At 43.0% G+C, this 14,862-nt stretch overlaps 1 protein-coding gene across 4 annotated transcripts in view; it reads right to left on the reverse strand.

The window, feature by feature from the left end:
* RUBCNL (rubicon like autophagy enhancer) overlaps positions 1–14,862 on the reverse strand; it is a 44,873-nt gene that overhangs the window by 5,208 nt on the left and 24,803 nt on the right. For all 4 annotated transcript variants that reach the window (XR_010341636.1, XM_064373554.1, XM_064373553.1 and 1 more), the window contains exons 6-11: positions 14,669–14,729; positions 13,616–13,748; positions 11,715–11,860; positions 8,570–8,634; positions 2,330–2,568; positions 1,223–1,284 (exon numbers count right to left, since the gene is read on the reverse strand). Coding sequence is in view for 3 of the 4 variants with exons in the window: in XM_064373554.1 (XP_064229624.1) it covers positions 1,223–1,284; positions 2,330–2,568; positions 8,570–8,634; positions 11,715–11,860; positions 13,616–13,748; positions 14,669–14,729 (706 nt within the window). In the remaining variant the exon portion in view is untranslated. The remainder of the gene's footprint in view (positions 1–1,222; positions 1,285–2,329; positions 2,569–8,569; positions 8,635–11,714; positions 11,861–13,615; positions 13,749–14,668; positions 14,730–14,862) is intronic.

The raw sequence follows: 14,862 nt of genomic DNA on the forward strand, positions 1-14,862 counted from the left end.
CTAAGTCAAACAAGCCAGTCACAAAAAGACAAATACTGTAAGATTCCACTTATATAAGGCAATTGAGCAGGCAAAATCATAGAGACAGAAAGTAGAATAGGGACTGCCAGGAGTTAGGCTAGGAGGAGGAGGGAATGGGGAGTTAAATGATTAGTTTTGCAAGATGAAAAGAATTTGGGGGCTGGATGGTAGTGATGGTTTCACAACGATGTTAATACTTTCATGCTACCGAAGTGTACATTAAAAATGGTTAGGATCGTAAATTTTAAATGTATTTACCACAATTTAATGATAACAACAACAATAATAAAAAGGCCACTGGCTAGAGCTGTTTCATCCTCCAACTAAACCATTCTTCTTAATGAGTTAAATTCTCCATTATATGGTTAGGCTGTGTCCCCACCCAAATCTCATCTTGAATTGTAGCTCCCATAATTTCCATGTGGCATGGAAGGAGCCCGGTGGGAGGTAATTGAATCATGAGGCAGGTCTTTCCTGTGCTGTTCTTGTGGTAATGAATAAGTCTCATAAGAACTGATGGGGCTTTTTAAAAATTATTATTATTGAGATGGAGTCTCACTCTGTCATCAGGTTGGAGTGCAGTGGCACGATCTTAGCTCACTGCAATCTCCGCCTCCCAGGTTCAAGCAATTCTCCTGCCTCAGCCTCCTGAGTAGCTGGGACTACAGGCACATGCCACCATGCCCAGCTAATTTTTGTATTTTTAGTAGAGATGGGGGTCTCACCATGTTGGCCAGGAAGGTCTTGATCTCTTGACCTTGTGATCCACCTGCCTTGGCCTCCCAAAGTGCTGGGATTACAGGCGTGAGCCACTGTGCTCAGCTGATCTGATGGTTTTATAATGGGGAGTTCCCCTGCAAATGCTCTCTCTTTGCCTGCCACCATGTAAGACGTGCTTTTGCTCCTCATTCACCTTCCACCATGATTGTGAGGCTGCCCCAGCTACCTGAAACTGCGAATCAATTAAACCTCTTTCCTTTATAAATTACCTGGTATGTCTTTATTAGCTACTTGAGAACAGACTAATGCATTCCACTATTGGTTTAGTAATTCAAAGAGATGGTGTCCTTTCCCAAGGAAAGCCACGAGGTCATCACTGTGCTAAGCTGCTTTGTGTAATGGGGGAGCCAGGTGCAGGAGGCACTAATAGGATTAGCAGATGTATGGAGGGAAGGCAGCCTGTTCCAGTTGAGAATAGTACCTGTCAGCAAACCTGCAGGTCTTCAACAGCTTCTTGATATGGAAGAGCTGCTCCTGAATTACCTAATGGGAGAAACCAAACATGGGGGAAGGTTAAATGTAATAAATGACACAGGAAAAGTGCAAGTCTTGTTTTTAACCTTGAAATGCTGCATTTGTATAAAACAAACCTTGAAACCAAACTGCCTATACAGCAAGCCTTCACAACTGAGTCCACTGATCCACAAAGTGGGTTTTGGATGGATCCAGGTCTTGTGGAACCTAAAACCTACAGAACTTTGGGACCTTTTTCAAGAAAAACATAATACTGGCTGGCATGGTGGCTCAGACCTGTAATCCCAGCACTTTGGGAGGCCGAGGCAGGTGGATCACCTGAGGTCAGAAGTTTGAGATTAGCCTGGTCAACCTGATGAAACCCCGTCTCTACTAAAAACACAAAAATTAGCTGGGCATGGTGGCAAGTGCCTGTAATCCCAGCCACTTGGGAGACTGAGGCAGGAGAATCCATTGAACCCGCGAGGTGGAGGTTGTAGTGAGCCAAGATTGCACCACTGTGCTCCAGACTGGGCAACAGAGTAAGACTCTGTCTCAAAAAAGAAAAATATAATACTAAGTATAAGATTCAGTGTGGGGCCTTGGAAACAGCATATGCAGGAGAGGGGCTGCAAAGCATAATCCTCACTCTATTTTTTCTTTTTTTGAGACAGGGTCTTGTTCTGTCACCCAAGCTGGAGTGCAGTGGCGCAATCTCTGCTCACTGCAACCTCCGCCTCCCAGGTTCAAGCGATTCTCCTACCTTAGCCTCCCAAGTAGCTGGGATTACAGGCATGAGCCACGATGCCTGGCTAATTTTTTTTTTTTTAATTTCTAGTAGAGATGGGATTTCATCATGTTGGCCAGGCTGATCTCAAACTCCTGATCTGCCCACCTTGACCTCCCAAAGTGCTGGGATTACAGGCATAAGCCACCATGCCCAGGCACCTTACTCACTTTATGATCCATTTGCCTCTTAGAGGATGTATCTATGGGTTCCCTAACTTAGGGTGATGTGCATTTCCTGCCACAGGACACTTCCAATGAGAGGGACAGTGTTGGGGTTGCGGCTCACCTTCATTCTGTCCAGCTCCTTGGCTTTTGTATACAGGCTTTGGCTGATGCTCAGCAAATTGAAAATGGGCTGGTGCCATATGCTGTCGAGCAGCTGTTTGGAGAAATTGCTGACGTAGTACTTCCTGAAGTCCCACATCATCAGGATCCGGGCAGGGATGCAGGACTCCGCATATGAGTGGCAGCAGTCACAGAAATACTTACCCAGGTATTCGCAGTACCTAAGCCGCTTCACAAACTCTGCCAAGCATACCGGAGGTTGAGTGCCGCACCTGGTGCTGAAAACCCATCCTGGTCTACCCCCTGGCTTCCAATTCCTATGCAAGATTCAAAGACTCAGATGACTCGTTTTGTGATGATAAAGCCATACTCAACCTCATGACAGCTAGGAATGCTCTGGCAGGGACTTGGGGAGTTAAATCATGGTCATTCATGAGCTCTGCTCTTGTGGAACAGATGTTGGAAAAACAAAATCTTCCCAAGATACTCCTGGATTTGGAAGATGGAAATTGCAAACTGCAATGTAGCAAAAGAAACGTTCATTTTAGGATCTGGAAATCTGGGTGGGAGTCCAGACTCCTCTCACTAGGAGGAAGACTGAAGGCAGGTTGTAATCTCTTTAGGCTAACTCTTCTGAGACCGTGAAATGCAACTCAGAACTGGAGTGAGTGCTATTACACATAGGAAAAGTGATTTGTAAATTATGAAGCAGTATACATACAGCGTTAGGAAGTCGTGTCATAAAGACCTTCTTGATAAATCAGTGAGAAAAGGATGTGAACAGGTAATTCATGGAAAGAAGAAATGCAGATAATCAACAGAGAAACAATCTCAGAAACAAAGAAATGCATATTTTAAAAGTGAGGCCAAGCACAGTGCCTTGTATTGGTAATCCCAGCACTTTGGGAGGCCAAGGCAGGAGGATCATTTAAGCCCAGGAGTTCAAGACCAGCCTGGGCAACATAATGTGACCCCATCTCTAAAAAAAAAAAAAATTAGCTAGGCATGGTAGTGTGTACCTGTAGTCCTAGCTATTGGGAGGCTAAGGCAGGAGGACTGTTTAAAGGTGGAGGCTACAGTGAGCCACCATCATGCCACTGCATTCCAGCCTGGGCAACTGAGTAAGACCCTGTCACAAATTGATGACAAATAATAAAATGAAATTGAAATGAAATGAAATAAAACCAAGATACTCTGTTTTGCCTCAAACTGTCATAAATTTAGAAGACCCAGAACTGGTGTGGTATCTAGAGGAGGGCACTTAGCTCTAGCACTGACAGAACTAACTTATAGGAAGACAGTTCTGTGATACACTTCAATTCTTACATGCGCAACAGTAATCCTGTTCCTGTGACTCCATCAGATAGAAATGCTAACAGCCACACATAGTGATATAAAAAGGTGTTCAGTACAGCACATTTATAATTATAATGGGGGGGTAGCCAAAATGTCAATCAAAAGACAACTGGTTAAATAAGTATGGTGCACTCAACATGAAATGCTGTACAGCCCATGAAGTACAGGGAAGAGCATGGAAAGTGGACATCCAGTTACAAGTAGGTATAATGTGATCTCAATTTTTTTTTTCTTGGGATGGAGTCTCACTCTGTTACCCAGACTGGAGTGCGTTGGTGTTAACTCGGCTCACTGCAACCTCCGCCTCTCAGGTTCAAGTGATTCTCCTGCTTCAGCCTTCCCCAAGTAGCTGGGATTACAGGCACTCACCACTACACCCAGCTAATTTTTTGTATTTTTAGTAAAGACAGGGTTTCACCATGTTGGCCAGGCTGGTCTCGAACCCCGACCTCATGATCCTTTCGTCTCAGCCTCCCAAAATGCTGGGATTACAGGCATAAGCCACTGCTCCTGGCCTGTGATCTCAATTTTATTTAAAAACATACATATAAATATACACATATGGTCTAGACCTCCACCAAAAAGCCAACAGTGACTATTTCTGGAGGGTAGGGGAAAGAAGGAAGTTTTGCTCTTTGCACTTTTTAACCTACTAAAATAAATATTCATTAATCGTTTCTAGAAATGTCTCTAATAAAATATATTAACAAACAAAAGGTAAAGAAACTAATGCGACAAATACCTGAGCACTCACTGCCCGACTTCAGAAAGAAAACAATTCAGTTGAAGTCTCCTATGTGGCCCTCCCTCAACACTAGGTTCTGAAATGAACGAAGTCTAGAATTTATCATTCATAGTTTGAGTCCTGTATGTCTTTATAATTGAAAATTCATATAGCATAACACAAATCTTCGTTGCCATATATTGTGAGGATTACTGAATCATAGAACCCGCACACTGTAGATTCTGAAGATCATTTCCAAATAATGGTTTTAAAAATAAACAAGGCCTGAATGGCACAGAAACGAATCTTACTGAATTCTTACTCTGTGCCACAGATCGGTTAAACGTTTTACGTTTATTACGTCATTCTGTGCCCAAAAATCTATGAAGGACGGACAGTTATTTTCCCTGTTTGATTGATGAAAGCACAAGACATTGAAGTTAGTCAACACGCAGGGACACACGGACAGTACGTAAGCAGGCAGGTTTCCAACCCAAGCCTGGACTGCCAAAGCTCCAGCCCACAGCCACCGTGACCCAGTCTTCCTCCACTGCATTCGATGGTGGTGAAGGGAGAGGGGGCAAATGCCTTTGCATTTGCCCAAATTGTCCCTCAGAACCTAGCTCACACTCAGAGTTGATGTTTAAAAACAAACAAATTGAGTTGTTTTTCGTTATTCATTATAGTTATGTTCCACAGAGTAGCCATGAGCACTGAGTTAGTCAATACTGACTATTTCTGAACCACTGCTCCTAAGGGAAATTCAGGGTTAGGTACCTATGAGCTTCTGGTAACAACATTTTCCTCTACTCCTCAACACATACTCACTATCCATTCACTCACTGATCAAACTTTATTGAATACATACTGTTATACTATCAATACAGAATAAACTCATGTCTATCTTTTTTAGTTTCCTAAGTCCCTTAACTAAAACCGAACAATACAAAGTGACCTAATCCAGTGGTTCTTGGCCAAGGGTGATTTTGCCTCCCAAGGGACATTTGCAAATCTCTGGAGTCATTTTCAATTGCCACTTGGAGCTGCTTTTGGCAACTAGTGATGTGGCTAAACATCCTATAGTGCATGGGACACCCGCCATGGCAAAGTCAATATTGAAGTTGAGAAATCCTGCTCTAAAACACAGTTGTTCTCATTTTATGAAAAGTCAGGGTGAGGGATGGGGTGGAAGGGAAATATTCTAGAACAGAGATGTCCAGTATAACTTTCCATAAGGATGAAAATGTTCTATATCTGTGCCGTCCAATACAGTAGCCACGAGTTACACGTGGCTACTAAGTACTTGAAATGTAGTTAGTGTGACTGAGGAACTCTAGATTCTTAATTTCAATTAATTTAAATTTAATTTTAAATAGCCACATGGGCTAGTGTCTACCACACTGGATAGTGCAGTTCTAGAATAAAGCTAACGAAAGAGAAACGATAACTAAATGCAACATATGAAACTTGATTGCAACCTAGATGGAAAAAATAGCTGTAAACGAAACCTTAAGAACAACAAAGACTAGGAAGCAGACAATATAGAGAATTTCTTCTAATTGTTTCTGTGTTTATTATCCTTATTTTTGGGACATACTGAACTAGTAAAGGCAAAAACGTCACGTTCAGTGTGTGGAAATTGAAGGCGACTAACGAAAACCTGACAACTAAATTCAACATGGAATTCTGAGTTGGATTCTGAAACAGATAAAGGATGTTATTGAGAACCTGATGACATCTGAATAAAGCATAGGGTTTCATTAATAGGACTGTGCCAGTGTTAATTTCTCAGATTTAATAATTACACTATGATTATGTAAGATGTTAGCTGTAGAGGAAGCTGGGTGAAGGGTATACAGGAATTCTCTCTACTACTTTCGCAGCTCTTCTATAAGTCTAAAAATTATCTCAAAGTCGAAAGATAAAAAACAAAATTATCTTAAAAGCTAGAGGAAGTTAACAGGAAAAGCCCAAAATTACTTCTATGCTGCCTATAATCTGTGCTCTGCCTACCTCTGAGGCATGTTTTCTCCTCCTATTCTTACTCTCTGGTCTTGCAGGGTTCCTTTTACTTGCCACAGGCCCTTTGCACATGACGAGCACCCCTACTTCTGCAGGCAATCACTTTACTCCCAGCTTTCAAGCTCAAAGCTCTCTCACTGTAAATCTCATTGCACTCTTGACTCTTACATTGCGTACATCACTTTTTGTTGTATACATTTACTCAGCTGATGACTGTGTCTTCCTTAAAAGATGATAAGCAAGCTCCCTGAGGGCAGGGCCACTGTACAAAAGTGAAGACACACATCTCCATACCTGAACAAGCTTAGAGAAATAACTAAAAATTTGGTGGATCGATAGTCACATGATATAGTTTCTGACTCAGGCATTCAATATTTATGGAAGAAGCAGGATACAGTGGTTAATCAAAGAGACATGTTCCCCACGAGACATGCTGAGAAAATGAGTCATTCAAAGAAAAGCAGTAACAATGGTGATGCCCATCAGACATTATCATCCAGTGTGGGAGAGGAAGCCCAGATCAATTCCTGCTTGCGATTTTTATCTCTTGAAGCAGGAGTTCCTCATAGTCTTTTTCCTTCAAAAACTGACTACCAAAGGCCAAGGGAACTCTTTCCATAAAGCTCCTCTTTCCAGCCTTTTGCAGATCAGACCTACAGATACCATCAGAGCAGAACAAGTGGTTCCCAGTCTCAAGGGGGAAACTTGCATTTCTGATTGAAGAAAGCATGACCTTTTTTTTTGGAGACAGAGTCTCACTTTGCTGCCCAGGCTGGAGTGTAATAGCATGATCTTGGCTCACTGCAACCTCTGCCTCCTGGGTTCAAGGAATTCTCCGGTGTCAGCCTCCTGAGTAGCTGGGATTTCAGGTGCCTGCCACCACGCCTGGCTAATTTTTTGTATTTTTAGTAGAGATGGGGTTTAAACATATTGGCCAGACTGGTCTCAAACTCCTGACCTCAGGTGATCTGCCCACCTCAGCCTCTCAAAGTGCTGGAATTACAGGCAGAAACCACCATGCCTGGCCCAGGAAAACCTGATCTAGGCCTCAGTTGGCCCAGGAATGATCCTCTCAGGACACCACCTCAAACTCTCTCACAGATGTTTGGCTATCTCCTTGCTAAGCCAGTCCTTTACTCAACAAATATCTTTCAAGGACCAACTACATGCCAGGCATCTTCTAGAAGCTGGGACTAAAGTAATAAATAGAGCAGACAATACATCTGCCCTCACAGAACTTATCATCTAGTGTTGAACACATATTAGTAAAATATAAGAGAGTATTTTAGAAAAACTGTGCTAAGAATAAAAAATAAGAATGAACTAAGAAAATACTGTGAAAGAAAATAAAGAAAAAACATAAGGATGGGTAATTATAAAGTGTACATGGGATTGTTTGTGGCCAGCAGTGTGGCAAGGCAGGCATTTTTGATAGGGCAGCAAGGGAAGACCTCGTGACTTTGGAGTGCAAATGTGAAAGAAGCAAAGGAATTAGCCACGAGGGTGTCTGCAGGGAGGGCATTTGGGGGATGGAAAACCACAAACGCAAATGCCTGTGTCAGAATTGAGTCTGGCATTTTCAAGGGGCAGCAAAAGGCCACGTAGCTAGAGCTAATGCCCAACAGGGAGAAAACTAGGAGGCTGGTCCTGGTCTCCTCATTCCTGACTGGTCACACATCCTTATCAGTCATGATGGCCTACTCATGAAAAAGAGGGCGACTTCTGTTAAGATCTTTTTTTTTTTCATTCTTAGGATAGAGTCTCACTCTGTTGCCCAGGCTGGAGTGCAGTGGCACAATCTCAGTTCACTGCAACTTCCGCCTCCCAGGTTCAAGCGATTCTCCTGCCTCAGCCTCCTGAGTAGCTGGGATTACACACACCTGGCTAATTTTCGTATATTTAATAGAGACGGGGTTTCACCACGTTGGTCAGGCTGGTTTTCAACTTCTGACCTTGTGATCTGCCTGCCTGCCTCGGCCTCCCAAAGTGCTGGGAACACAGGGATGAGCCACCATGCCCTGCCTGTGACACTCTTATAACAACTTCTCATCAAAGGCACAAAAGTAATGCACTGCCCTACTTCACTACGCTGGATCTTTTCATCACATAATTAGCAGGTGATCCATTATCTATACTTACTAGGCTCTATTGGAGTTCCACAGCCGGCACAGAAAAAATTCTGGGCTGCCACCACAAGGTCCCTCCTGAATACAAAAAAATAAAACTAGTCACGTTTCAGAGAAGGCTGATGGAACATTTTTCACTAATTGGAAAAGAAACTGCCATTGTGATACTTTTCTCAACTAAGGGCCTTAATTTTGTCACTTTTCATTTGGGAAAGAAATAGATTTATTCAATACAATTTTCTAGTTGAAATCTCCGGGTCTTTCAAAGCTACAACTAACTTTTTTTTTCCTGAGATAGGGTCTTGCTCTGTCACACAGGCTGCAGTGCCCTGTCATGATCATAGCTCACTACTGCCTCCAACTCCTTGGCTTGGCTCAAGCAATCCTCAGCCTCCTGTGTAGGTAGCTAGGACTACATGTACACATCACCACACCCAGCTAGCTTTTTAGGCTTTTTTTCTTGCTCTGTTGCCCAGGTTGGAGTGCAGTGGTGCAAGTTCAGCTCACCACAACCTCCGCCTCCCGGGTTCAAGCGATTCTCCTATCTCAGCCTCCCAAGTAGCTGGGACTACAGGCATGCGCCACCATGCCTGGCTAATTTTTTTTTTGTGTGTGTATTTTTAGTAGAGATGGGGTTTCCCTATGTTGGCGAGGCTGGTTTTGAACTCCTGACCTTGTGATCTGCCCGCCTCAGCCTCCCAAAGTGCTGGGATTACAGATGTGCGCCACTGCGCCTGGCTTTTTTTTTTTTTTTGTAGAGACAGGGTCTGTCTGTGTTGCCCACGCTGGTCTCAAACTCCTGGCCTCAAGTCATCCTTGTAGTTTGGCCTCCCAAAGTGCTGGAATTACAGGCATGAGTCACTGTGTTCAGCCTTAAAGTTAGAACTCTTTAAAAGCTTCTGCTAAAACCAAAACAGAAGTCAATGTCACTAATAACTCCAAGGGGTTTTTAGGGATATCTCGATGCCCATGCACAGGGTTCCAGCTCCAGAGAGAACTAGAGATATGTTATATAATGAAGACAGTTCATGGAGGCTGTACACCAAAAGGTGATGCACTTGGGAAATTCACAAATGGATCTAATGAAATTTAGATGAATAAGAGGTACTGTAAGACAAAGAAATCAAATTAAACATTGCTGGTAAGAGATATTCCATTCTATTGAGGAATTTTCTTTCTTTTTTTTTTTTGAGATGGAGTCTCACTCTGTTGCCCAGGCTGGAGCGCAATAGTGCAATCTCACCTCACTGCAACCTTTAACTCCCGGGTTCTAGCGGTTCTCCTGCCTCAGCCTCCCGAGTAGCTGGGACCACAGGCATGCACCAACATGCCCGGCTAACTTTTGTATTTGTAGTAAAGATGGGGTTCCGCTATGTTAGCCAGGCTGGTCTTGGACTCCTGACCTCAGGTATCCACCACATTGACTTCCCAAAGTGCTGGAATTGCAGGCATCGGCCACTATGCCCAGGCTGAGGGATTTTCTATTGAACTGTTTATGCCATAGTTTTAAATGTGACTTGGAAATACCAAGAAAGTTATAAAATTTGATTACAATTCAGAATTGGCAAAGATGGCCAAGGTAAAAATATGCTAAATCTCTGCCCAGGACCTAGGAAAACCCTAAAGAAAAGATACCCTAGGCTAAGGAAAGTGACCCCTCACAATGCCTAGAGAGGGACTTCTGCCCAAGCAGCCCCAGAGACTGTCTTGGCAGTCTCTCAAAAGAAGAAAAACAAAAAAAAGATACAGTCTATAAGGCATCTCCATGGGCACAGTCACCCTCTCTCCCTCCCTTGGGCACAGTCAACAACCCTCACCGGTCCCTTTGTAAGGCTCGGCGGTTTGCACGCCAAACTGAATACAAACCAAGAGGGATAGAAAAACTATACTTGGTTAAAATGTTTTGTGTATAATCTCTGCCTATAATCTGTCCTATACTCTCAGAACAAATTACACTTAAACTATTACTTTAAATATATAGATTTATTTCCTTTCTTGTATAATCTTAGTTGTTTTGTCTTTTAGAATTTTTGTTACTTCTTAGAGAACAAACATTTTTATTTACATTCTGTTACATTTCTTTGTTTTGAGATCGTGTCTCAATCTGTCACCCAGGCTGGAGTGCAGTGGCGCAATCTCAGCTCACTGCAACCTCTGCCTTCTGGGTTAAAGCGATTCTTGCTCCTCAGCCTCCCTAGTAGCTGGGACTATACAGGCCTGCACCACCACGCCAGGCTAATTTTTATATTTTTAGTAGAGAGGGGGTTCCACCATGTTGCCCAGGCTGGCTTCAAACTCTTGACCTCAGGTGATCCCCCCCACCCCAGCCTGGGCCTCCCAAAGTACTGGGATTATAGGCATGAGCCACCGTGCCTGGCCTCTGTTACATTTTTTAACTGGAAGTGCTTTCCCTCAGATTAAATTTTCCGTTTTTAGAAGTTTGTTCATTCTTTTTTTTTACACTGACTATTCTGGAAGATAAAGTGGTCCAGTCTTTTAAAATTATTGCAGGCTGGGCAAGGTGGCTTACACCTGTAATCCCAACACTTTGGGAGGCCAAGGTGGGAGGATCACAAGGTCAGGAGTTCCAGACCAGCCTGGCCAACATGGTGAAATCCCGTCTGTACTAAAAATACAAAAATTAGCTGGGCATAGTGGCGCGCACCTGTAATCCCAGCTACTCAGGAGGCTGAGGCAGGAGAACCACTTGAACCCAGAAGGCAGAGGTTGCGGTGAGCCAAGACCATGCCATTGCACTCCAGCCTAGGCAACAGGGCAAGAATCCATCTCTAAATAAATAAATAAAATAAAATAAAACAAAATTATTGTATATAATTTTTACGTTTGATATTAGCCACCTTAAAAAAGTCCCCTTTAAGCCTATTTAATATTGAGTTGCTGTGTAATATTCACAATTAGCGATGCCTAGTTAAATTCTCAACTTGTCAAAACTTACAGAGTCCCCAAAAGTCCATGGTAAACAAGAGACCAAAAAAAAAGCAAAGCCAGAAAATACACCCAGCTTTCCTTCTCCTAAATCTAGTTTTCCTGTGTTCTTCAGCATATATGTTATTTTCACCTACCGCCACAGAGTCAGGTGGGATCTGTCCCAATGTGTTTTAAATGGATTGGAGGTCCAAGCAGCAGCCCATACTTACTTGAGTGGTGGATGAATATTAAATATGATTTGAAATCTAGGAGGAGCCCAGTCTTCAGTCCCTCTGATCCTAGACTTAAATTTAATTTCCTGTACTATATTCATACTGGATTCAAAGTCTTTTCGGACACGCTCTTCATTTACAACCTGCATAATACATAAAACGATTTAGGAACAACTTAAACAAGCATATTTCAAAGAATTTAAATTAAAAGAACATCTAAATGTATTTCCAACATTAAAATTTGCCATGAAAAATTAATAGCATTTTCAGCCAAACTAAAGGACACAGCAAGAGCCCTCTACCTCTCCAAAGCCATCTGCAAGAGAATTGCTTTAAACACCACCCAGATGAGGTCATTTTTCTTAGTATTTTTAATTTATTTATTTCCAGACTTCAGATTTACTGTAAGTAGGTCATTCTGACCTGGAGTACATTTTTGAATAGCAGAAGCCTCACTCCTCTTAGTCAACAGACTGATAGATGCTATCATTATCAGTCTTCCCGGAAACAGTGCTATGAAGACCATTCCCCTTGCTTATAAATTTTCAGTGCCTCCCCTCTCAACCACTCCACTTTCCTATTGTTATTTAAAATCCAAACTTCTCAGTTGGGTGCAGTGGCTCACACCTGTAATCCTAGCACTTTGGAGGCCAAGGTGGGAGGATCCTTTGAAGTCAGGAGTTGGAGACCAGCCTGGCTAACATGGTGAAACCCCATCTCTACTAAAAATAGAAAAGTTAGCCAGAAATTGCCTGAACCCAGGAGGCAGAGGTTACAGTGAGCCAAGCTTGTGCCACTGCACTCCAGCCTGGGCAACAGAGCGAGACTCTGTCTCAATAAATAAATAAAATAAAATAAAATCCAAACTTCCTAAATTAGCTTTCTACATCCTCCACAGTTTGGCCACTATCATTCAAACCGTATTTCCTTAAAGAACAACCTCTCACACACAAATATTCACAGGTATTACCCAACCACACCAAATCACTCTGCTCCAGAGCATAGCATGCCCCTCCACGTTTGCTGCAGCTGCCCTTTGCCAAGAACACCCTCCCCCAACCTTTCTACCTGAAATAGTTCTGGCCAAACCAATACTTAGTTCAAGTTCTGAAATCTGCAATCACCTTCCTAAGTTCCCCTGCTATTAAACACTCCCTCCTCTGCATGGCAAGGGCGTTTTCCCTACCCCTACTTTAGCCTTTGTCATACTGCTCTCTACCCCAGTGGGCTGCCACTCTGAGGGCAGTGTGTTCCATGAGGGAACCAACATGTACTTTCCAATGAGGCAGCCTGGGCATGACTCCCACTTCACGGCTGACCAGCCTTGCTGAAGGGCTGGGCCCACCACTTAAAAATAAAAATAAGGACAGCCTCTACCTAATAGGATACTTATTAAAATGTGGACTGCGGGCCAGGCATGGTGGCTCAGGCCTGTAATCCTAGCACTTTGAGAGGCTGAGGCGGGCAGATCACGTGAGGTCAGGAGTTGGAAACCAGCCTGGCAGGCATGGTAAAACCCTGTCTCTACTAAAAATATGAAAATGTTAGCTGGCCGTGGTGGCGGGTGCCTGTAGTCCCAGCTACTTGGGAGGCTGAGGCAGGAGAATCACTTGAACCCGGGAGGTGAAGGTTGCAGTGAGCTGAGATTGTGCCACTACACTCCAGCCTTGGGTGACAGAGTGAGACTCCATCTCAAAAAAGAAAAGATAATCTGGACTGCTGAGCACAGTCTCTGGTACACAATAAGCATTCAATATATGCCAGTTTCCTCATTCATTTTGAGTCTCCCCTAATATCCAGATACCATACAAGGAAACACAAATGTTTAAAGTGAACAAGGCAGGTAAAATGAGGATTTAGGAACTTTCGATTCAAGGTCAATTTCTTTTGATACTTACTATTGAGCCAGCTGCAGTCAGGGAACCTGCCAGCTGAGAATTAACTACTGATAGTATCCAGCACTTCCGGAATACGCGGTATAGCTCTTTGGCTAATAGTTCAGCAGAATTGAAGTCTGGCTCATAAGTGACACTGAAAATGTAAGAGATGAAAAAACTGGAAAACTATATTCATGAAGAGTATGTTCAGGGTCTTCCTGAGGTTTTCAACTGTTCTTCTCAGCCCCTCAAATGCAGAAGAGACCATGATATGAGATGATGCATCAATTACTCACCAGGTATCTTACTCAACATAGCTCTTCCATGTTCAATAAATAAAGCATCTTTTATTTATTGAGGGCACTAAGACTTGGAGGTGTGGTGACAGAGCACTGGCTTTAGGGTCAGAAGACCTGCATTCACGCCCTGCTGACACCCACAGCCTTTGTGTCCTGAAGCACATCCTGTATGAGTGTCAATTTTTATGTCTACAAAATGAGGTTTAAAAATACATAAATATATGGTCAAGCATGGTGGCTCACACCTGTAATCCCAGCATTTTGAGAGGCCGAGGCAGGTGGATCAACTGAGGTCAGGAGTTTGAGACCAGCCTGGCCAACATGGTGACTAAAAATACAAAAATTAGCCAGGTGTGGTGGCAGGCACCTGTAATCCCAGCTATTCAGAAGGCTGAGGCAGGAGAATCACTTGAACCTGGGAGGCAGAGGTTGCAGTGAGCCGAGATCGGGCCATTGCACTTCAACCTGGGTGACAAAAGCAAAACTGTCTCAAAAACAAAAGTTGATATATACACACATACATATGATTGTCCAGTCTATTCAACTGAAATGAGAATTAAATGAAAATGCATATAAAAGCCTTTTATATATTGTAAAACACTATGGAAACTTCAGGGGTGATTGTTTCATTACTAGGTGGTAATCTTCTAGATTCATGGGAACAAATCGTTGGAACTAGTTGAAGTGGGCCCAGAATGTCAGAGGCCTAGTGTTCACACTGCCTCAGAGGTGACAGCCCAAGAGTGTATGTGTGCCGTACACAGAAGACAGATACCTCTTAGAGAAGCTGCAGGAACAGCTACAGGTTTCTATGATATCATTAAACTCTCCAAGCTCTGTGGGAAAATAAAAGAAAGAGCGGTGAGGTCTTTTAGTCTGTTTCATTTAATTGCAGTCCGTTTTATAAAAAGAACACTAAAATCATTCCCTGCATCTCAGAAAGAGCAAATTATTCACCATCTCCATGCT

Source organism: Aotus nancymaae, unplaced genomic scaffold, assembly GCF_030222135.1.
Source record: "Aotus nancymaae isolate 86718 unplaced genomic scaffold, 86718_ANA_hifiasm-v0.15.2.pri h1tg000009l, whole genome shotgun sequence".
Lineage (NCBI taxonomy): Eukaryota > Metazoa > Chordata > Mammalia > Primates > Aotidae > Aotus > Aotus nancymaae.